At 42.5% G+C, this 25,386-nt stretch overlaps 1 protein-coding gene across 5 annotated transcripts in view; it reads right to left on the bottom strand.

Annotated features, from left to right (window-relative positions):
* Nucleotides 1-25,386, bottom strand: part of LOC121289040 (elongation of very long chain fatty acids protein 4-like) — a 52,979-nt gene that overhangs the window by 5,752 nt on the left and 21,841 nt on the right. For 3 of the 5 annotated variants that reach the window (XM_041207968.1, XM_041207969.1, XM_041207966.1), the window contains 3 exons: nucleotides 20,316-20,396; nucleotides 4,352-4,408; nucleotides 1,389-1,503 (listed from right to left, as the gene is read on the bottom strand). In XM_041207968.1, the coding sequence (XP_041063902.1) occupies nucleotides 1,389-1,503; nucleotides 4,352-4,408; nucleotides 20,316-20,396 (253 nt within the window). The remainder of the gene's footprint in view (nucleotides 1-1,388; nucleotides 1,504-4,351; nucleotides 4,409-20,315; nucleotides 20,397-25,386) is intronic. The other 2 variants (XM_041207967.1, XM_041207970.1) reach the window with 2 other exon arrangements.

Raw genomic sequence — 25,386 nt, 5'->3', positions numbered from 1 at the left:
GACATGCACATAATTGACTTGCACATGCTATTAAAGAGACAGTGGTAACCTGGATAACGTAATTGACGAAGGGAGAGAGGCAGAGAGTAATGGTGAACAGATTTTTTTCTGACTGGTCAGAAGTATGAAGCATCATCAGAGGCTGGCATGAAGATCATTGTTGATCTGTTCATATATCTGGACTTGGGTACAGGGTGTACAATTTCAAAGTTTGCGGATGCTACAAACCTTGACAATGTAGGAAATAGTGAGCAGGGTAGTATCACACCAGGACAGGCGCATGGCAGATGAAATTTAATAGGGATAAATGTGAAGTTTGGAGAAAAAAACATTTAGAGGCAGCATAATCTAAATGCTACTATTTTGCAAGAGCAGAGGGATCTGGAGTGCGTATTCACATATCTTTGAAGGCAGCAGTGTAAATTCAGAAAGCCAGTAAGAAAGTATATCGAATTACTTGGCTTCATAAGCGGGCTACTAGGTACGAAAACAAGTGATGCTAAACCTTTACAAATCACTGGTTAGGTCTCACCTAGAAAAAACTGTGCACATTTCTGGGCATCAGACTTTAGAAAGGACGTCAAGGCCTTAGAGAGGTTACTGAGGAGGTTTACCGAGGAGGTTTACCAGGGATGAGGATATTCAATTAATTGATGAAATCAGTAAAGCTGAGGTTGTTCTCCTTAGAACAAGATGATCAAGGAGATGCCTGTTAGCAGTATTCAAAATTATGAGGGGTTTTGATAGAGCAAATAGGGAGATACTGTTTCCTCTGCTTCCAAGTAGTTCAATAACCAGAGGCCATAGATTTAAAATAATTGGCAAAAGAACTAGAAGGGAAATGAGGAAAAAACATTTTATACAGAGAATTGTCAAGATCGGGAACACAGTACCTGAAAGGATAGTGGATCATGCTCCATAGGAACTTTCAAAAGGCAACTTGACATACATTTGAAGACAACTTATTTCCAAGGTTATGGGGAGGAAGCTGGGGGCTAAATTGGCGAGCGCTTTCAAAGAGGTGGCACAGATACAAAGGGCCAAATGGGTCCCTTCTGTGCTGCAAGGTTCTCTGATTCCATATATTCTGTTCAGATTATTCACAGTGATCAAGAAACCTGCTCCAATAATAACTGCTGTACTGGGAGAGCTGAATATGTTAATTATAAAACACCAGTTATTTTGTCACCAAATTGGCTGCCTGGACAAATACATCCCAACCTGAATGATGTAATGGACTAGGGTGGTTTATCTGCTAATCATCTGAATTAACTAACAGTAAATTTTCATGTAGGATTTGATTTTAAAAGTAAATGATCGATTACTTCATGCAATCTTTTCCAAAAGCTCTACCTGTCCTATTGGTCATGATTTGAGTAAATACTTACACTGGCCCCCTGGTACATACTTTACTCCAGCCCACCAGTTGAAAATCATTGTGCCATGGTGGTAAACATGAAGAAATGTGATCTGATTGTACTTTTTCCTCAGAATGAAAAATATCTGCCAAAAAATAATTAAATGGAGTCAGCAGGGCCGCAGAAATGACAAAACCAAGGGGGGAAAACGCAAGATATGCATGGGTTATAGGGAAATAAAACACAAAATCCATTCAATCTGGTCTCTTGACACCTGTGGACAATGAGCAAAAAGGTTGAATGGTGACAAGGGGGAGCTGAGAAAATGAATAGTCAACACATTTTTTTTTATTTGGGCGTCACTGGCTAGGCCAGCATTTATTGCCCATCCCTAATTGCCCTCAAGAAGGTGGTGGTGAGCTGCCTTCTTGAATTGCTGCAACCCATGTGGTGCAGCTACACCCACAGTGCTGTTTGGGAGGGAGTTCCAGGATTTTTACCCAGCAACAATAAAGGAACAGTGATATATTTCCAAGTCAGGATGGTGAGTGGCTTAGAGGGTAACTTCCAGGTGGTGGTGTTCTCATGTGTCTAGTAGCGGTTATGGGTTTGGAAAGAGCCTTGCTGAGTTCCTGCAGTGCATCTTATAGATGGTACAGACTACTGCCACTGTGTGTAGGTGGTGGAGGGAGTGAATGTTTGTGGATGGGGTGTCAATCAAAGTGGGCTGCTTTGTCCTGGATGGTGTCAAGCTTCTTGAATGTTGTTGGAACTGCACTTATCCAGGGCAGTGGAGAGAATTCCATCACATTCCTGACTTGCGCCTTGTAGATGGTGGACAGACTTTGAGGAGTCAGGAGGTGAGTTACTTGTCGCAGGATTCCTAGCCTATGACCTGCTCTTGTAGCCACAGTATTTATATGGCTAGTTCAGTTCAGTTTCTGGTCAATTGCAACCCCTAGGATGTTGATAGTGGGGGATCCAGTGATGGTAATGCCATTGCACGTCAAGGGGTGATGGTTAGATTCTCTCTTGTTGGAGATGGTCATTGCCTGGCAGTTGTTTGGCATGCATGTTACTTGCCACTTTTCAGCCCAAGCCTGGATATCGTCCAGGTCTTGCTCCGTTTGGATATGGACTACTTCAACATCTGAGGAGTCACAAACGGCGATGAACATTGTGCTTTCATCAGTGAACATCCCCATTCCTGACCGTATGATGTTGCTTTTCCTCTTAACTGAAATAAAATGTTTGTATCTGTGCAAAGAACAAACTGGAATCAACCCTACCTAACCCTCAGTGATGGTAAATTCAGTGATATAGGGTTCATTAGATTTGATGTATATTATTCAGGATACTCTCTAATTACCTCTGATACAGACAGACTCGTCTATCACCAGGCCAGCGCCATTAATAATGTTAGTCTAGATAAAGCACTTTTTTTTTTTAAAAAAGTGTAAAATCTCTAAGGAGATATTAGTATTGATTTTATTCAGATTCCATTTTGAAGCCATGAAAATCATATTTCACACTGGGAGATTAAATTTCTAATAGGATTGCATTCAGTGTCCTCTTGCGTGGTACTCCACAGAGATGAATGTCAAAATAATTTAGCAGCGTGGCAATTGAAAAATATGCTTAGAATGTTCATTAAAAATTCTATGGCATAGCTGATGTTATTCAACTTTTAAAAATATTTTACAGCATACTTTAGCAGACAATAACAGACATTAGCAAGCAGATACATTTACAGAGTTTCCTTCATCACCCTGGCTACACATGGAAGCACATGCAATGCAACACCAATGTACTAAAGGTAACAAGTTAGCAGCTCATTCTCATTGTCCACAAGCCAGGCCCTGAATGTCAGATGGTGCTAATTAATGGCTGGCTGCTTTGAACAAGCATTCAAAACCAGGATACTAACCCTGTTTATCAAACCAATCCCTAGCAGGTGAACATTCCATTCACAACACTATTACTGGTAAGTGATACTCATTTTGAGTTTGATCATGAAACCTGGAGTTGCCTTTTTGCTCTAACAGTTAAAGATATCTTTAATGACATGAACGAAATAGATTTAGCAAAGAAGATCAAACTGTCATCTAGAGCTTCGAGGTCAAAGAAAGAGAAAACCTACATTTATACAGCACCTCAAAACTTCCTTCAGAAATATCTCATAGCACTTAAATGACTTGGAACTGCAGCCACTGTTCTACAGGCAAATAGGGCAGCCATTTTGCACACAAAAAGCTTCACAAACAGCCATGAGTTGAATAACCTCTTCATTTGTTTTTGGTGGAATGTGCTACAGACAGAATTTTGGCCAGGGCATAGGAAATTTTCATTCTTCTTTTATAGTCACATCAGATTCTTTAACATCCAGTTGAACAGGCACTTGGGGCCTTGGCTCACATCTCCAAGTGGATCGTTAATGAACTCAAGTCCTGCAGTGGAGCTTGAAACAATAATTTTCTGACTTTCAGGTGAGAATCAACCAAACTGAACCAAGCCAGCAGTCATAAATGTGCTGGTTAGTGGTGTCACCTAAAATAAAGCACTCTCTATAATACTGCCTTGTCAGAAACAGTGAGACATGGACTTCACTCCTGGAGGTAAAGAGACATTGTCCCAATGAGTTGTACTCAATCCATCATCATTCATTTATTCATGTATATTAAGTACCTTGGCACTTGTGGTTTTAATTTCACTATGGCAACTCTACTATTGTGCCAGGGGTGCAGTCGCTAATTACTCTTTTATCAGTTTGAAGTAATGTTTCAAAAAAAAAATCCTTCCAACAGCTTACTTACCCACTCAATTAAGGGAATTGTTAATGTTGGTCTCAGATTCAAAAGCTTCCAGGGAATAAAATCCTGAGAAAATTGGTAAGACTGCCTTTTGAAAACAAGTAGTAGTTTTGAAAACCAAACCCAATAAAACTGAAATAGTTGAAAGTATTGTACTTTCAAAATTAAAAGATGGTCACTTACTGTATCCATCAGTTCAATGACCTTAGAGAAGAAAAACCACCAGCAGACATTTGCCATCTGTAAACAGACAAAGATGATAAAAGAAAAAGCTGCAAAAGAGCAAAATCTAAGCTATAAAATGGTAGAAATGCAAGCAAGTTTATCGCCGACTGAAATACAAAGGTTTTGTAGCAAAAATTTCTAATTGGGCTCTGCTTAAAACATTGAGTTATCACTTTTCTATTCCCATGCTGACATGCATGGTATTTATTTCCAAATACTTTTTTAAACTTCAAGTTTTAGTGTTGCCTCACTTGCATCATGATTAAATTTCATTTGCCACTGTTCTGTTTAGATATATTTTGTCCAACATATTTTTAAAAAAATTTCAGCTGTTAATTTGATATCAACTGCAAATGTAGCCAAATTGCACAGAGATTTTAAATCCAAGTTACGGAAGTAATTTAGAAACAGTAATAGCTCCAATGCCAATCCCGGGGATATCCAAATCAGGCCTCCTCCCCCACCCCCAAACACCTCCCTAAATATAGCTGCTGTAACAAACACATTCTCTTTAGCTAGTTTCTTATCTACGCCAAAGATTAATCCATAACCTCCACAACTTTGTAAATCTAGGTGCATACAATAGAGCTCTCAATTATACACCTGCCTTTTCATTTCCAGAATAAAGTTGAAAAGGAAATTGGCTTGGCAGTATTTTCCCTTTCTAAAACTACATTGACAGCAGATAGCTTATTGTATAGACAATCCTCAAATTTATTCCTATTAATTTATTCCATTATTTTACATGGTACTGAAGAAAGATTAATGCATCCGTTACTGCCCATTTCTGCTTTGCTACTTTTTTTAAAATTGGGACATTTGCTGATTTCCAATCCCCTGGTAATTCCCCAGGGTCCAGATAATTCCTCATAATGAGGAATCTTATTTACTAATCTGGGATAAGTACTACTTATCCCTGAGGATTTATTTGTTTTGATTTTCCTTATTGATTAGTTCCTGTATTAAATGCTTAGATTTTACAACAAAACAGTATTGGCAGTCAATAACAGTTGCCCACAAATTGCAACTGTAATTGATTTTTTATATTATATATGAATATATGCATATTTTGCTTTGATTTAAAATTATGGGGACGAGAGCCCTCATTTGAAGCTTAGAACTTGGTACCAATGAATAAGCTGATTATCTACAGAATTGCTAACAACCTGTGATCTTTGTGTGCACTTGACATTCTAAAGTTCAAACTAGACCACTTTAATCAAAGTATGTTTACTGCATTTTCATATATTGATTCACACTTTCAAATACCTTAACATATTGTACATTATGCATTAATTATCAGAAATTTGTTGAAATAGTGCCCAGTGTTAGTCATTCTATAATTAAATGATTGTAGAAATATCAAGTTCTTGCATACATGTCACACCAACATGGGAACAAACAAAAGTATGACATCCAGTCAGCGATCAAGTATTTGGTTGGGGAAAAAAGGAAAATCAGCTGAAGTATAGCCAGGTCAAATAAAATTGAACTGGCATGCATAATTAGGGGTTTTATCATGCCAGTGCTGGAGCAGGAACTAACATTGGTTTGGAATAATCTTCCCACATTTGGGTTCATTTCTATAATTATACTCATGCTCCTCAGACCCAAATGTTAAGAGTGAATCTTGTGCTACCAAGTGGCATAATTTTTTGTGGAAAACAAAGCTAAAGAATCAATTCATAATACTACAGTTTTACAATTCTGCAACAATCACAAAATTTCTATTGACTACACAGTGACACAAGAGTAAACATCCCAAGCCATTTGCAAAGTGTGATGATGGGATGAAGTTGGAGTGGGAAGAGGGCGAGGGGGAGAAAGTGTTGGGGTCAATGGATTTTCATACTCATAATGGAAACCTCTGTCAATCATAGACTGTGTAAGCAGTGTTCACGAGGCCGTTTTGAAAATATGACTTTTCAACTTTCAACTGACAGGAAATTTTGCAATTTGAATTGAGGCAGAACTGTACTTAAAATGCAAGGCCACCTTCCAAGGTGAAGGTGAAAAACAAAGAAATCAGAGACCCACCAAAACTCATCTAAGGAACAGACATTAAAATGCAAAGTGGTGGATAGTGAAACAATGACTGCCACAGACAAACCAACCCAAAACCCCCTTGGAAATAAACAATGGGTGAAGTATTTCAGGACAAGACTACCAGCCACTACAGAGAGAGACTGCAAGTGACACAGGATGTGTCAAGAAAGTTTTCAGCAGAGGAAACAGGCTGGAAGTAAGGGTGCTCTCTCTTTTGAAACAAGTGCATTACCTGGTTGGGAAGCCAACACTACTAGAAATCTTCCAGCGAATTAAGATCTTGTAATAATTGCAGCATCTTCTACATCTGACTGCACCATGAAACCAGCTAATCCAAATCGGCTGCAATGTTTAAAATTCTACGCCTCAAGGACAGTTGAAGGACACTTGACCACATATTCTTTTAACTTTTTTTTATTGGACTCTAACTTCCCTTATTCCCGATACCTGTGCATGTGACCTCTCATTATTGTATTTTTGTCGGGTTTATTGGTTAATAAATTTGCTCTTTTTTTAACTCAAGAAAGCCTGGTTTGATTGGTTCCTTATTGATCACTGCATGATTAGTTAAACACATTATAATTTGGAAAAGGCACATCCTCATGAAAAAGAAACTAAAACCTTTGTTGTGACCAACCAAGGGGGTTGATTAGAGGGGAGCCAGTGCACTCCTCCTCACCTTGTCTTAATAAAATTGGGATCTTGTATCCACAATTAGTTCCCACAGACTGATGGTAAAATTAGAGTGGGGAAAGTAAATTGTTCCTTCAAAAACAATTTAAAAACTGCAAAAGTTTTCTTGGGTCTATATTACCAAAATGCTAAAATGTCCACATTCGATGTCAATGCTTTCATACATCAAGATGAGATAACTGGCAAGAAGTTAAGGGCACTGCCCTTGGAAGAATTAAAGGGTGTAGCTAGGTGCTTTGCCCTAAAGCCAAAAACACAGAAATTTTAAAATGGGTGGAGAAACATCTAGAGGAGGAGATTGAAGACACTGGAACAGATAAATTAGCAGCAAAAAAATTAAGATTGGAGGAGCAGAAATTGGGACTGGAATTTGAGGGAAGAAAGGAAAAAGAGAAAGGGGGGGCAGGATTAGGAGGAGAGAGAATTCCAAAGATGACAGCAAGAAAAGAAGATAAAACTATGTGAACTGTGTAGGGAGATAGAGGCAGCCAAGGCAGGCTGGAGAATAGTACTCCAGCAAGATCAGGGACAGTTTAGAAGCCGAAAAGGCTGGAGAAATACAGCAGGAATCTGAAAGAGTACAGGGAATCCAGAGCAGTTCAGACATCCTACAGGGGTTGGTAGAAGCTGAGAGAGTTGGAATAGCTAGAGAAGAATCACTGGGACTTAAAAAAGGCCAAGGCCAGCCCCGTAGAAGTGATACGGGTCAGGATAGAATCTATGGGAGTTATGGCAGCTAAGGAACAGCCAATTGCATTTAAAAGGGCCAAAGTCAAGCCAACAAGGGTAAAAGAGGTCCATGAAGAGCCAGCAAAGGCTCAAAAGGATGGAGGGAGAGAGCCAGTGATCTGTTTGGCAGACACCTTCATGGCAGATTTAAATGGGAACTAAGGAAGTTCCCAAATAGACCAAGAAAGAGTGAGGGTAATTCCCCACTCAGCTAAAGTATAGGGGAGTATAGCAGCAGCTGAACATCCACTTGGGGCAGTAGTATTCTACGGAACATAGAACAGGTTAGGGGAACGTCCATTCCCAAAACAAAAGAGGAAGAGAGGAGAAACTACCCTAAGCAGACAATAGTCGTGGAGATCAGAAGGGGAATAGCAGTGAAATTCATGCAGGGTTAACCACTGTTAAGCAAAATAAAACAGATCAAGTTTTAAAATTCACTAAAAGTGAAGTGCCAGACACAAAACCAGAATTCCTACAGGAGGCAAAAATCCTTCAGGAGCCCACTAACATCCCAGGATCATATTTGTAAAAAAGTGCCTGGGTGGGAACTAATAAATTCGTAGGTTACAGAGGCTGACAGCGGATCCGAGCAAATCAGGCTAGCAATCCGAAAAATTTGCCTCTGTGCTAAACAGCATGAAGGTGGGCTCAGTGAGAAGAACAGAATATCCTCACATGTAACCAAGAGCAGATTGACTGTTACCAGAAATCTGAGGGCTAACAGCCAGGTAATCCAACCCAAACCCCTCAGACAATACATATTGTGGAGTTACAACCAGCAGCAGGCACAGAGTTACTGGCAAAATTATCTGTCATGCCTGCCACCAAAAAAAAGCAACTTCAGAATCCTGATGCCAGCCTAATTGTTTCAACTGAAGACTGACTTGTTTATAACAATGACCTGAAAAGGCAAAAAAAAAAATAATGTAAGAACATGTTACTCAAGGCCTAACACACTTTAGGGTCACCTGGGTATCAAGGTTGCAGTAGAGCAGAATGGTTGCAATTTGAGTAAGAGACAATGGGAGCAAATGTGTTTTCTTTTTTGTTTTGTATTTTTTAATATCTTGTGATGAAATGAGAGCAAATCTCATTGCATTTCTTGTGATCCTGAGGTGTCATGAGGCTGTGCCCCTTTAATTTTGAAAATATGATTTTTCAACTTTCAATGACTGGAAATTTTGCAATTTGATATGAGATAGCACAAACTACTTAAAAATTCAAGGCCATCTTCCAAGATGAAGGTGAAAAACAAACAAATCAGAGACCCATTGAAACTCATCACTGTCTAAGGAAGAGACATTAAAATGCTAAGTGCTGGATATTGAAATAATGACTGCCACAGACACATCCATTCAAAACTCTTTGGAAATACACAATGGGTTAAGTATTTCAGGACAAGACTGCCAGCCACTACAGGGAGAGATTGTAAGTCAAGAAAGTTTTCAGCAGAGGAAACAGGCTGAAAAACTGTGCTCCCTTCACCTCCCTCTTTTGGAACAAGTGTATTAACTGGCTTAAATCTACCAGCGAACTGAGATCTTTTACATCTGACCACATCCACAAAGCCAGCTAATCCAAATCGGCTGCAATGTTTAACTATTTAATTTAACTTTGCCTCAAGGACAAGCAAAGGACACTTAACCATCTATTTTTTATTGGGCTCTAACTTCCCTTATTTTTGATATCTGTGTGTATGTGACACCATGTTTTTATTATTTTCCCCCTCGGGTTTAGTGGTTAATAAATTTGCCCTCTCTTTAACTGAAGAAAACCTTGTTTGGTTGGCTCCTTATTGCCCACTGCATCAATTGTTAAATACATTGTGATTTGGAAAAGACATGTCCTCATGAAACAGAAATAAACCTTTGTTGTGACCAACCAAGGAGCTGAAAAGAGGAGAGTAAGTTCATTCCTCCTCACCTGGTCACAACAATGTTGATATTTAAGGAACAGTGCAGGTGGAACATTTGCTTTCTTTTTAACTTTTAAGTGATCTTTGGTGTTAGCACCAAGTATACAGAGATAAAATATCATGAAGGTTAGGTACGGAATTGAACAAATTTTACTCTTCCCTAACAAATTGCCTAATCCAATCTTTAAGCAGCACTCCTACCATACCAGTGTGAATCCATCCATTTCCTACACAGGCCATTCTCTGAGGGACTGGCAATTTGTGGGCAGCCTTCAGCTCTGGGTCTGCAACTACATTGAGATTGCATCCTTTTCTTTTCAGATGTAACATAAAAGCCCATAACCAAACTGAACATTCAGAAGAGTCATCTGCTTTGTAGAACAACAAACACATTCCAAGAGGCACAGAAACATATTTCTCAAAATACACTATTTTTAAATAAAAAGTGTTAAGCCTTGAATTCAGTGAACAGATTCACAACTATGTCTTTAAATCTTCTAGTGCAGCTGTTTTGCAATTCCACATGATACTTCCTGAAAAAAATGGTGCAGCTTTTCACTGCATTCACTGGTACCAAAGCCCACGATAATCACAAGAGGGTGCTATTTCATCACCACCACCACCGAAAACCGCTTTGGTGGGAAGGCAACACAGAGACCAAGAGGGAAAATCACGGTTATCTATCTGTCACGAGCCAACATTGATGGCAGTCATGGAAAAGTCTGAAGAAGAAATCTGTCTCACACTATTAGTTTATGATGCTCTCTGCTGGATGATCAGATGAATCCTTGGTAACAGGCAACAAAGAAAATAAGGGGAAAAAAGATAACGAGTAGAACTAAAAAGATATTTGATTAATATATAAATAGTAGCTGCCAGCATTTCAGATTACATAGCTGGCTATCGTTCATATTTGAGCCTGAACTGCAAGTGCTAGTACACCGTTTAAACAGGGCAGGAAAACAGGGAAGAATACCAGAGCCCTATGTCCAGCCATTCATTTTCTAGCTTTGGGTGAAGGGAAATTATTGGAATTAGCACTAGAAAAAGATACAAAGTTGAAACCTAACTCTCGTCTCTACCCTGGTACAAAGGCACTAGAACCAAATGCAGTATTCGCACTGTTGTCCCATCTAACTCAGCAAGATCCAAAATCAAACCTGTTGATCTGTATTGCTCAGCATCATAGTTGGTATAATGTGTTTGCCCACTTATCTTATCAGAGAACTGTGCTTTTATTTGAAGATAAAACATTCATAGTTTTTAATACAGTTTATGCACTGTCAGTTATACAGCAATCTTCAATCACTGAAAAAATATTTTAAGTTGATAGCTTTATCATCCAATGTTTATGCAGAAATATTACCCATCTATTTAAAAAAAACACTGCTCATATGAAATGGTAATTAATGGGGTTTGAAGTAAAGTATTTCAGTGCTTCAATCTCAAATGTCTTGATGGAGCATTGGGGAGAAATGCCAACATCAATAAAATGCCTAAAAACAAATCTCAAGTCAGTCACACACAATCTAAAGATTAATGTAATAGAAACATATGTTAGTAATCTAGGGCGGAATCATCCCAGATTTGCACTAAGTGTGGTGGCCGGTGGGAAAAAGTACGTCTTACCCACCAACCGCAATGGCGGCTTTTCACGCCGTATCATCCCAACCCCACCTCATTAATCATACAATCCCGGGAAACGCGCTATTTTGATGGCGGGTGGGTTCCAATTCGCCCACCACACCATCACCTCGGGCACCATATTTAAAGTGCAGCCGCATGCACACCTCAGTGCTTCCAGCAGAGGAGTGCTGCAAAGACATGGCCCCGAAGGGCAAGATGACCTCAGCCCCATAGTTTAGTGAAGTGTTCCCCGATCGCCTTTTGGATGCCAGGGAAGCCCGAAGTGATGTCCACTATCCCAGCTCTGCCCACAGGAGGGGCAGCAACATTAACACTCTGGCTAGGTAGGCGATGGCAGTGGTGATCAGTGCCAATGCTGCACAGAAGAGGTTGGACCGATGAATGATCTCATCCTTGCCGCCAGGGTAAGGCAACCATCTCATCACTCTAAACTCTCACACTCAAGCCCATCACACAATCACTACCCCCTTCCCCAATGCAGCCCTCACCCTGCAGCATCTTCCTTCTCCTGAGGCCACTTCTCCCCCCACTTCCCCAAGCAAGCCCTAGCCCTGCAGCTGTTGGGAAGCCAGCTCCGTCTTATGGCTGGTCTGGTAGGTAGAGACCTGCCCCAGAGCCCCCCGAAAAGAGATCTAGTGCTGCCTGTGAAGCCTGGCGCTGATGTCTGTAGGTGCTGCCTGAAACAAGGTAGGCATACAAACCTCAAAGTCCTGAGCGAAGTGCAACCCACTAAGTGCATGTCGCATATGTACAGTTGAGAACCACGTTGGCACACAATCATGCTGATGTGCTCGAATGATCCTGATTGGGGGGATGATTCTGGCAAGTGAGGCTTACAATATTATGCAGATATATTACAACGCAGTTCTTGACATCTGATGGCAGGAAACGTGGCCCGCCATTGATGGGCAGAGTGGACGATTGCAAATTGGTTTCACGGGAAACCGATTTTCGGCCTTCTTGCTATATTGTCTGCTCATGCTGCCAAACACATCCGACGCCAGCGGGCATGAAAAGTTCCACCCTTAGTTTTTTTTATTTTCTACTTTCCACCTAGGTGTCAATGGTAACACGCTCACCTTTCAGCAGATTCAAACTCCACTCAAGGACTTCAGCAAATCTCAGCTGATATTTTGGTGCAATTCATAACCCAGTAGTGCCAGACAAGAGACTTCTCCGTGAGACTGTTATCAGCATTGGTTTATTATTAGTTATTATGTTTTCCCTATTTCTCTCTGTCTCTTTCCCACAAAGGTAGAACTTCATTTTTACATACTATGCCATGCACATGTATGTCAACACAAAGCCACCTAAGTAGTCTCATCTTAGCATGTTAAGCTGGGAGGAACTCTGAAGTTATAATGAATATATTCAGACTGAGATAGAAAAACCAGAACCAATTACCTTCAAGCATGCACAGAGTTCAACAACATCAAGTCGCTTTACACCTACTGTAGATTCAAAAGATTCATTTATTTTTCTTTAACTTGATGGATAGACTCAAATTTTAGACTACTTTACATTTTCTGTTCATTTTCAAGCCTTCTCTCTAAATCATCCACTCATCCTTAGCAAATAGGCTTCTGCTGAAGCTAAATACAATGAATTACTTAAGTATGGCTTGGGGTGATGCACAGCATAGTTTTTCTCTCTCCTTCAATGTGAGAAAAAGTGCTCATTTGGACTCCTTTCTACAGCAGAATTGGTAGGATCAGGAGCAAATCTCCATTCCATCCCTATGAGACAGCACCATGGTTTTCTAAAAATAAGAAAGGGAGTGAGGAATGGAGGTACAAAGGGGGTTATGTAGCACACTAGAAATATTGAATCATATATACAAAAACATTCACTTGCAATTTTCAGCTTGAACAGCTTTCATTTCCACAATATTGATAGTGCCACACTCACTTCCTTTATGCTTCAATAATGTACAGTTTTTGGGGATCAGCTGGCTGACCAACTCACAAACTTGGTTGGGTAAACTATGTACACTTAAGACACATTCCAATGTATAACTGGGTTACCAGTCACACCCATTTTAAGACAATGGTGAAACTGCGACTTATTTGCTGTTGTTGAAGACCTAGGCAGTGATGTGCAAAAGAGCCACAAAACAAGTCATAACAAAACAGAGGCAGAAGCTAATGAACAGTAATAGCACACCAGGCCCGTACTAGGAAATTTTCATGATTTAATGTTAGGTATGCTTTGATTTTCCTTCAAGGTCAACCTGCCACATCACAGCCTTACTCATCCTAAAGACTTAGTCAATAGTTTAACCTTGCTTCAGTAGGCAGGGCCAATGCAGGGGCTTGAAGAGGTTTGTCTCATTTATGGAGCGTCTTTCCTTTATAAAGTGGCTGAGAAGGAAGTCATAAACTTCATCTAGAAGGAGCACGAGTTTGTCTTGACTGTATGCAGTTGTGAAATACAGCACTACAATCCCATTCAGATGATCTTTGAACTCCCATCAGTAAAAGTTGTATTTACATTATTTGCAGGTGGAAACAAATTTTTAAAAATTTAGAAATATGAACTACCAAGTATTTTTAAACCTTTTCTTTTTGCAAGTGTCACATTTCTCCATTGTTTGAGCATTTCTCCATATAAAGGTTTTAGAAAAGGGTTACTTTTAATGCTAACTTTATAAAAAGGAAATATGTATTCACATGAGTTTTTTTTTAAAAAGAAAAGGCTTCTGAAAAAAAGCAATATACTAACATTAATATATAATACTAGTAATAATACTCTAACTGGAAGCTGCTTCTGCCAGGAAGTAAACAAACAATAAATGACCAGTAGTTTGTCTGGATATTCAGAAAAACACTACTTAACAAGGTGTTGGAAATCTCCAATGTCTCAGCCTTGTGAGTGGAAAAGAATAGGTTGCCAGGCTTTTTGACACAGAGAGAAGATTTTAAAAATTAGAATACAGAGATCAAAGTCAATGAGGCAGCAAAGTGCTGCAAGAGGGTTAAAAAAGGCAGAAAGCTGCAGGGTCCTTATCTCGGTCCTGTGTGGTGGTAAAGAATGCAGAGGGGTTATTTTGTTTAAGTAGGTCAGCCCACCAAAAAGTGGTTCATTTGTGTAGTTACACAAATATAAGTAGCCTTTGAACTAATTGACTATGACCATACTATTGCCCTGCACATTTTAGCTTGTGTCAATAAAGCAGTTGATGACTTGAACCAAACTGCACCTCATCTACTGTTAGCTTGGTCAGCCTTCAGAGAGATTGAAGAAACATGCATACAAATGACATAAGCACCTGATCTGGTCTACAAGTTTATCGAGCAACTGACACCACTGAACCCCGGAAAGAGTACCTGCAGCATATCGACACTCTTAAGAGTTTGATACTTACCTGGCAGGGGAGAGACCTTCATCGCGATTCTGCCAGGGAAAGAGCAATGGCTATAACCAGTCGAACTCCTTACCATGGGGTACCTAACACCATCCGAGTCATGGTGAAGGGCAGCGAGCAAGGAACAGGAATGGATAGGACCTTCTTCACCAAGAGGATCCTATTCAAGCTGTGTGGTTTCGAGGCTGCGGAGATCTACTGCCTACAGGTTTTCCCCAGCACTGGATTTTTTGATGTGACTTTCAAGCAAGTGGCAGCTTGTGTCAAACTCCTGAAGGTGTTTGAGGAAAAGAAGGACCTGCCAGAAATGAAGATCCTGACAGCGGAGCCGCTCTTTGCTCTGCCGTTGCAACAAGAATGGGTTGCGACGGTGCATCTGTACAACCCTTACGTCCCTGTCGCTGACGTGCTCACCTTCCTTACCAGGTACTTCGATAAGGTTGGGAGCTGCACCAAGGTTAGAGATGATTTGGGGATCTGGACATGTAAACGCCAGGTTAAGGTAACGCTCAAGACCGACGGTAAGGGAGCCGTCTTCCACCCCCCTTCCAGGTTCGCTATCGGGGGAAGCCGTGGCTACCTTGTCTACGTTGGGCAATCCAAACTTTGTCGCTCATGCGGCAAGTCTAGTCATGTAGCGGCCAACTGCAGCACCGTCCTCTGCAAGAACTGCAAACAAGAAGGGCACCAGACAAAAGACTGTAAACAGACTAAGTGCTGCAACCTGTGTGGCGAGGCAAGTCACCTCTACAAGACCTGCCCCAAACGTTGCCGTACTTATGCACAGGCAGCCAAAGCCAACGAGGGGGAAGCAGAAGAAATGCCTCGTGTCACTCCAACCACCAAGGCCCCCAGGGAGAACAATGGGACAAAGGAGGACACAGAGCGAGACAAGGTGGAGGAAAAGATTGAGGCAGCAGACAGCCAATCAACAGCACTGCCCCCTGAACCTCCCACTCCTCAGGAGAGTGAATCAACGGAGGAGGAGGAGGCAGCAGTGGGAAAGCAGCAGGGGGAGTGGCAGCTGGTGAAGAAAGCCAAAAGGAAGAAGGGGCTAAAAAGAAACCAAGCCACTTCCCAGACAAGAGTCAAGAGGCATCTCCTATCCGACACGGATAACAAGAGCAGCAGCTCTTCGGACGAAGAAGGGCCAGGGCGGCGCCAACAGAAGAAGCGGCAAAATGCTAGGGAGTTGGAAGATGACACACCCGAGCTCCAGAACATTGGAGACAATGAAGAGACCAGCGCACCCCAACTTTGCCCACAACCGAAGAGGCCAGTGTACCACAACCCCAGGAATCTGGGAGCAGTGAGGCGCTCAGCGCACCCCAGCTCCGGGAAGCCGGGAGCAGCAACACCCCAGAGGGGGAGAGGATTGGAGAAGCTTCTCCAACAGAGGACATTTCAAACCCCGCTCTCTGCACAGACCCCCAGATGCCACCCGAGCAGAACACCGCCAATGGGGAGGTTCAGGACGCCTTCCTCAGCCCATCCAAAGTGAAGCAATTTGAGCACAATACGGGCATGAAGGAGCAGACCAAAGGTTTGGTAAGCGACTCACTGCTTTAAAATGGGTGTAAAGATTGTATCCATAAATGTGCGTAGCATTAAATCTACTACGCGATGTGTTGCGACCTTGGATTACCTTGCCAAGGTCAAAGCTGACCTGTTGTTTCTGCAGGAGTGTGCGATACCGCACCTCAGCTCCTACAGGCAATGGTCACGATGGTGGTCCCATGGGCCATCGATCTGGTCGGGAGGAAACGACCCTCGTTCCTCCGGCCTGGGTATTCTGCTGCGGGGAGGGAACTTCACCGTCTCCCAGGTTAAGGAGGTGGTGGGCAGGCGCCTCCTCGTAGCAGGCGTAATGTACAAGAATGCTCCACTCCAGTTAATTAACATCTACGCCCCATCACAAGGGGCTGAGCGACTGGAGGTTTTTCAGCAGCTCCCACTGCTGCTGGCAACCTCCAGGCCGGTCATTCTGGGTGGTGACTTCAACTGCATCATCAATGCGGCTGGACGATCCGGCAGGGCCAACAGCAGATTGGACGTTATGTCCAGATCCCTGATGGAAACAGTAAAGGATGCCAAGCTGCATGACGTCTTCAGCAACCCTGCAGACAGAGCGCAGCGTAGATACACCTGGTCGCGGCCTGACGGGTCTGTCTGTTCCAGGATAGATTTCCTGTTTGTGTCCCGTGCATTCGCAGTCAGATCCACCGACGTCAAGCCGGTGTTCTTCTCTGACCACTGCTTCCTACTGGCTGACTGTCACTTAGAGGAAGACCAGAGGGTTGGCAGGGGGGCATGGAAGCTAAACGTGAAACTGCTGACCCCAGAGAACATTGAGGAGCTCAAGAAGGATTACAAAGGTTGGAGAACCATGAAACCCCACTTTGAGTCACTGACACACTGGTGGGAAGCGATCAAGGGAAACATCAAGTGGCTTTTCATCCTCAAAGGCACCCAGAAAGCTAGAAAGGAACAGAGGGAAATGTCCCGACTCCAGAAAAACATGCAGAATCTGCTCCGGCTGCAGTCGATGGGGGTCGATGTCAAGGAGGAACTCCAAGAGGTGAAGAGCCAGCAAGCCTCGCTCTTTGCCTCGGAGGCCTCCAAGATCATCTTCCGTTCCAGAGTCTGCTCTGTGGAGCAGGATGAGACATGCTCACGTTTCTTCTTCCCAAAGGTACACAGAGAGAGCTCTGTGATCAGCAGCCTGAAGGAAGAAGATGGCTCAGTAAAGTCATCACAGTCCGACATTTTGAGGATCAGCAAATCCTTTTATGCCAGATTGTATGACGTGAAGCCCACAGACAGCACGGCCTCCCAGTCCTTCCTGTCCTCTATCACAGAGGTCTTAGATAACAGTACACGGGCGAGTCTGGACAAAGCGCTAACTCCTGACGAATTGACTGAGGCCCTTGAGTCCTTCGAGAAGAGTAAAACTCCCGGAAGCGACGGCTTGCCGGCGGAGTTGTATTCGGCTCTGTGGGACTGGATCGGCCCGGACCTGCTAGAAGTGTACGAGAATATGCTCCTGGCCGGCAGTATGTCAGAATCCATGAGGAAAGGCATTATCACCCTCATCTACAAGCACAAGGGGGAAAGGGAGGAAATTAGAAATTGGCGACCCATTTCACTGTTGAATATGGACTATAAGATTCTGTCCAAGGTCATCGCCAAACGGGTCAAATCCGCTCTGGAATTGGTGATTCACCCTGACCAGACCTGCACTGTGCCGGGCAGGAAGATCTTGGACAGCCTCGCGCTGCTCAGGGATACAATTGCCTATGTACAGTACAGGGGTGTGGATATCTGCCTCATCAGCCTGGATCAGGAGAAGGCCTTTGACAGAATATCACACACCTACATGGTGGATGTGCTCTCCAAAATGGGGTTTGGGGAGGGAATTCGCAATTGGATCCAACTGCTCTACGCTAACATCAGTAGTGCAGTCTCTATCAATGGGTGGGAATCAGATAGCTTTCCTATTAAATCTGGAGTCAGGCAGGGCTGCCCTCTCTCGCCTGTTCTTTTTGTGTGTTGCATAAAACCCTTTGCTGAGTCCATCAGGAAGGATCCGGGCATAAGAGGAGTGACGATCCCAGGCAGTGGAGGCACTCAGGTCAAAGTCTCCCTGTACATGGATGATGTCGCCATTTTCTGCTCGGATCCGCTGTCGGTGCGCAGACTTATCCACATCTGCGACCAGTTCGAACTGGCCTCGGGAGCCAAGGTAAATCGTGGGAAGAGCGAGGCCATGTTCTTTGGGAACTGGGCTGACCGATCCTTTGTCCCCTTCACTGTCAGGGCTGACGGCCTGAAGGTGCTGGGGATATGGTTCGGAGGGACCAGGAAACGCGTTAGAAACTGGAAGGAACGAGTGTCTATGGTGAAAAGGAAACTGGGCATGTGGGAGCGACACTCCCTCTCCATTGCGGGTAAGAACCTGGTCATCAGGTGTGAGGCACTCTCGCTGTTGCTGTACGTGGCGCAGGTCTGGCCCATTCCACATTCCTGTGTGGTGGCGATCACCCAAGCCATCTTCCGCTTTATCTGGAGGTCGAAAATGGATCGTGTCCGCAAGGACACCATGTACAAGCTTCTAGATAAAGGGGGAAAAAACATGCCCAACATCGCCCTCATACTGATGGCCACCTTGGTGTGCGGCTGTATCAAGCGGTGCGTAGACCCTCAGTATGCAAACACCAAGTGTCACTACATGCTGAGGTTCTACCTGTCCCCAGTGTTACGAAGGATGGGTCTGGCCACACTGCCGCGGAACGCTCCAAGTAGTTGGACCGTGCCGTACCACCTGTCCCTTGTGGGAAGATTTATGCAGAGAAACACCTTTGACCACAAGTCCATCAGGCAGTGGTCGGCACATAACGTCTTAAAGGCCCTGAGGGAAAAGGAGAGGTGGATCCTGTGGGATGGTTCCCTGAGCAGACTGACAAAGTCATTTGGCAGAATGCCTCATTGCCAGAACTTTCCAACAAGCGCCAAGACGTAGCTTGGCTGGTGGTGAGAAAGGCCCTCCCTGTAAGATCCTTCCTACATGCCAGGAGTCTCACCCCCTCTGCATGTTGCCCTCGAGGTGGCTGTAGTGGGGAAGAGACCGTTGTTCACCTCCTTGTAGATTGTGTCATTGCGAAGAAGGTCCGGAGAGAGATGCAGTGGTTTCTGTCGAGGTTCATCCCGAGCAGTTCTGTGACAGAGGACTCTGTGCTCTACAGGCTGTTCCCAGGGACACACACCGAGACAAACATCAACTGCAGCTGGAGGATCATCAACTCGGTGAAAGACGCTCTATAGTCTGCCCGAAACTTGTTGGTTTTCCAGCGCAAAGAGTTGTCCCCGACAGAGTGTTGCAGACTGGCACATTCCAAGGTCCAGGACTACGTGCTGAGGGACACAGTTAAGCTTGGGGCAGCCGCCACAAAGGCGCAATGGGGAAGGGTCGCTGCCTAAGACCTTTCTGCCATAGTACACTGAGGGGCTGCGAACTGTAAAGAGCCCCTCAGGCTGTACAGCTTAAAATGAATGTCTGCCAATGATTGAAATATTCATTGTTTGTACTGATACACCTTGTGATTCATGTTGTAAAAGTTGAACCTGATTGTATTTTTGTAATGGTGATATTGAAATGGTTCGAAATGTTTTTGAAGATTTATGAATAAAGTATATTTTTGCAAAAAAAAAAAGACACTCTTAAGAGTTTGTATAAGCAAACATTTTGTCTATGCAACTTTAGGTCCTGACTTGTTAGCCCCCTTCCAAGTTCTGAAATGTTGTACTATTAACTCAGAACCAACAATGAAACCCATACATCTGTATAGGAAAATGTTCTCAATTCTTTTAATGAAATAACCTGCACTATGCTAACAACCAGTGCAAAGATATGTGCCCATTCTACAAATCTCCCCCCACAGAATCAAATTTAAATGCTGGACACCTGATTTACTAATAGACTTCACAGTGATAGATCTTCAGCCACTTTTTCTATCCATGTTTCTCACCCGTAGTCCAAGCTCACTGTCGCTGTAATCCACAGGCTCGCAAAGATAGCTGTAATTTGCACGAATTGATGTCACCAGGAACTAGAATGCAAAATTAAATTAAATTATCAGATATATAAATAAGCACAATATCCACATTATAAGTAGTGAAACAAAATAGAATCAGATGTCACAGTGCAATTGTGAGGTACAATACCACTTCAGTTCGAATCAAGCAATATCAGTTTAAGTGGTTGCCACTGTTAACCTTCACTACCAGTAAATAAAAAGCCTGTTTGTTTCAGATATTTAATACTCATGGATTGAAATGATATTCATAGATACTTGAGTTTTGTCCTAAATCAGATAATTATCTCAACTCACAGCCAAACTAACTTAAATATTGCTCAATGTATGTGGTATGAAACGTCTAAAGGACATCTGACAAACGGTTGATGCTAAGTAGAAACTCCAAGGTCTAAGTTAAAAGACTATCCTTGATTGGTTTAGAATCTAGTAAATACTAAATCTACAACTATAAAAATCTACAGCTTCAATGGTGAGTTACACACAAACATTGCAGGAATTCAGCTGACATCACTAATCTTTCCCACAGTCTTACAGGGCAAATTTATTGCAAAACTCTCAGAACATGATTAATTGAATATATTAAAAGGTAACCATGTGATCCTTTAATTCACAGTCAGAGTTATATAGCACAGAAACAGGCCCTTTGGCCCATCATGTCTGTGCCAGCCATCAAACACCTATCTATTCTAATCCCATTTTCTAGCACTTAGCCTGTTGCCCTGTATGCTGTGGCGTTTCAAGCGCCATCTAGATACTTCTTAAATGTTGTGAGGGTTCCTGCCTCTACCATCCCCTCAGGTAGTGTGTTCCACATTCCAACCACCCTCTGAGTGATTAGGTACCAACCAATAAAGTTTCTATGTTGAACAAAAATAATGATGCAACACATCTAACCATGTCTGCTTACACAATCCATTAGCTTGTGAAAGCACGTCACCAGAGCACTGGGAACTGTATTCTTTCCACCCCCACCCCCCCCAACCCCCAAAAAGTCTTTCAATTTCACTTGTGCATGTCACGAAAGCAGTGAGCAGAGAGAGGAAAACTAAGAGGGTATGGGCAAGACAACGGGGCTACTTGTTGATGGTTAAAGAGAAAGCACATTTATACAAGTACAATTGCTCTTCTCATTTGGAAAAGTGCAAAGGATTGGAAAAAAAAAGGAGAAAGAAAGAACTTTAATTGGAATGGGAAATTGTACTGGTGATTAGATAATCATACCATGTAAAACAACAATATTAATTAAATGATTTTCAAAGCAGCTCAAAACCACAAAAAATGGAACGAAGCAAAATTAATTTTCAAATAAGTATACAAATATTGGTTCTCTGAATAGAGTCAGCAGAATAAAACCTTTGCCCACCCCTACCTAATGCACATCTTCCCTATCCCCCCTCCAAGTATGTAAGTCACATGTTGCTTTTCTCCCCTATTTCAATCACTCATCATCCAATCCTGTCGTGGTGATGATGAGAGTGGCAATGAATTCTCTCCGCTTTATAACTTGATGGCCTCATTAATCAGGCGACAGTTTTGCATCAGAGTCTACTTCCATCACACCACACGCATCCCCCTTTGGTCTCAAAACACTGGTTTAGCCAGAGCTACCTAAAAAAAATGGTTATATGAAGTGTTTCCCCCTCTGAAACTGAATTTAAAAAACATTATTTTTAACTTGATACAAGGAATAATACCATATATCCAAAACATGCTTACCTTTAGTTTATAGAACTTAAATGTGCAACTTCTAAATAACAGAACACTGCAAACGCTGAAACAACTCCCATGCATCTATCCATTTTAGTTCTGCTCAAAATACTGAAAAATTGTTCATAACACTAGGTATCATGAAAGTATCTTCAAAAACAACATAAACTGCAATGTAGAATGGCAGAAAAAGAAATAGCTAAATTCCTGTTGTCTTCATATCAGACTATTGGGTGGTTCAATCAAACTTAGCATATAAGAAAAATCTTCGGCTCCCTGTGAAAAGAAAGTTAAATCTTAGTCAATGCAGCACTAAAGGTTTTGTACATTTTGACCACATCAAGCGATTCAGATTGTCGGGTAATATTTCTGTTTTGGACATAATCGGCTAGTTGTGTGAAAACTCCACTCAAGAGTTGTGCTGATTTTCTGAACTGATTTCATGGTTCAAGTTTCCACTCAAATTCATTTGAACAATCACATGTAGAGTCTTCAAAGAAGGTCTGGAGAGAGATGCAGTGGTTTCTGTCGAGGTTCATCCCAAGCAGTTCTGTGACACAGGACTCTGTGCTCTAAGGGCTGTTCCCAGGTACGCATACCGAGACAGACATCAACTGCAGCTGGAAGATCATCAACTCGGTGAAAGATGCTCTCTGGTCTGCCCGAAACTTGTTGGTCTTCCAGCGCAAAGAGTTGTCCCTGACCGAGTGTTGCAGACTGGCACATTCCAAAGTCCAGGACTACGTGCTGAGGGACGCACTAAAGCTTGGAGCAGCCGCCACAAAGGCGCAATGGGGAAGGGTCGCTGTCTAAGACCTTTCTGCCACAGTGCACCGAGGGGCTGGGAACTGTTGAGAGCCCCTCAGGTTGTACAGCTCAAAATGAATGTCTGCAAATGATTGTGATACATGTTGTAAAAGTTGAACGTGATTGTACTTTTGTGATGGTGATTTTGAAATGGTTTGGAATGTTCTTCCAGATATTTTATGAATAAAGCATATTTTTTAAAAAAATCTTCAATGAACCCGTGCAGTTATTAATTTCGACTAACACCCACATTGAAAAAATATGTTGTGACATATTACTTTGTATCGGTGTTTATTAAGGAAGGGGATTATGACAAGATATCAGTAGAAGTGGAGGTGGTAGAAGTAATGATAGATTAGAGAGGTTGGGACTGTTTTTCTTGGAGAAAAAAAGGCTGAGAGGAGACGTTATAGAGGTATTCAAGATCCTAAGGGGTATGGGCAGGGTAAATAGTAAGAAACTTCCCACTCAACAGCATCAAGAACTAGAGGACACAGATTCAAAATAATTGGCAAAACGAGTAAAGTGATGTGAGCAAAGATTTTTCACCCAGAGGGTGGTTGGAGTCTGGAACGAACTTCCTGAGAGGGTGGTGGAGGCAGGTTCGATCAAGGTATTCAAAAAAAGAACTGGATTGCTATCTGAAAAGAGAGAATAGGCAGGATTACAGGGATAAGGCAGTGAAGTGCGACTAAATAGAATGCTTTCTCAGAGAGCCAGTGCAGACTCAATGGGCCAAATGGCCTCCTTCTGCACTGCAACGGTTCTGTATTCTATAATGGAACTGATAGGTAGGATGTACTGGAAAGGCTGGCTGTGCTCTCAGTGATAAGTCACCTGGTTTGGCTGGCTTGTATCCCAGGTTGCTAAAGGAAGTGAGGGTGGAGGTAGTGGAAGGGCTTGGCAAAATCTTCGAATCTTTTCTATATGGATTTTAAGAACAAAGTACCACATAAAAGGGTGATTAACAAAATTGAGGCCCATGGAATAGGAGGGTCAGTGGCAGCTTTGGTTAAAAAAAAATTACATAAGGACAGGAAACAGTGAGTTGTGGTAAATGGTTGTTTTTCAGACTAGAGGATGGTAGACAGTAATGTTCCCATGGGTCAGTGCTGCAACCATTGCCTTTATATCTAAAAATAACTTGGATATTGGAGCAAAATCTCAAAATATGCTGATGCCACCAAACTTGGAGATTTGGCAAACAATGAGGTAATACCAATCGACTGCAACAGGACATAGGCTGGCAAAATGGGCAGACAAGTGGTAGATGGTGATGCATTTTGGCAGAAGGGGCAGAGAGATGCAATACAGATTTAGTGGCACAGTTCTAAAGAGTATGTGCACATTTTCGAAGGCGGCAGGACATATTGAGAGAGTAGTTAGCAAAGCATATGGAATCTTGGACTTAATTAACAGAAGTACTGAGTACCAAAACAGGACTTTCATGTTGAACATTTGAAAAGCTTTGGTTAGGCCACAAGTAGAATACTGGCCTGGATTTTCACTCCTGAGTTGGCAAATTTCCCACTTGCTACATCCACCTGGGGAAAATATGCCCCAAGAGGATCTTCATTCTGGGGGACCCCAGACACAGTTCAGAGGTGTGTAAGGTTTTAACAGGTTTAGTGGCCCCTACTAGCTGATCGTCCAACAGCTAGGGGACACAGGTTTAGATCTGGGCAAAAGGTGCAGGGGGATGTGAGGAAAAAAAAAAATTTACTCAGTGAGTGGTCATACCCAGAATTTGCTGCCTACAAGGAAGGTGTAAGTTGAGACAAATAATGATTTCAAAAGGGAAAGGTGAAGGCAAAATACTGCAGATGCTGGAAATCTGAAACAAAAACAAAAAATGCTGGAAAAACTCTGCAGTTCTGACAGCATCTGTGGAGAAAAAGACAGAGTTAACATTGAGTCCATATGACTCTTCCTTAGAGCTTTGAAGAGGAATCATATGGACTCGAAACGTTAACTCTGTCTTTCTCATTTCAAAAGGGAAATGGATGGGCACTTGAGGGAAATAAACTTGCAGAGCTGTTGGGAATAGAACGGGGAATGGAACGGGCTAGATTGTTCTAAAGAGAGCCGGCATGAACTCAACAGGTCAAACGACCTCCGTGCCATAATGGCTCTATGGCCTGAATTTTTCAATCTGGCATGCAGGGGGTGTGCCTGTCACACCAGTGCGAATGATGCGCGATGACATCGGGCATGCATCCTGATATCATCGTGCTGTCTCGCAATGTTTTGTTTGGCGGTCGCGCAGTCGACTGGCCAGTAACAAATTAATTAATTGTTTACGCTGCCCATACAACCTTAAGGTTGGTGGGCAGGCGAAAAAGCCAAGCAGCCTTTACATTTTTTAGGAAACCTCAACCACGAGCAGGATGAGGTTTCCTAAAGCTTTTATGAAAGCGACTAAAATAGTTTTCTGAAATATAAAAACATGTCCCATCTCATGTGACACAATCACATGTTTAATTAATTT

Source organism: Carcharodon carcharias, chromosome 16, assembly GCF_017639515.1.
Source record: "Carcharodon carcharias isolate sCarCar2 chromosome 16, sCarCar2.pri, whole genome shotgun sequence".
Taxonomy (NCBI): Eukaryota; Metazoa; Chordata; class Chondrichthyes; order Lamniformes; family Lamnidae; genus Carcharodon; species Carcharodon carcharias.
This window is presented reverse-complemented; position numbering and strand designations above follow the sequence as displayed.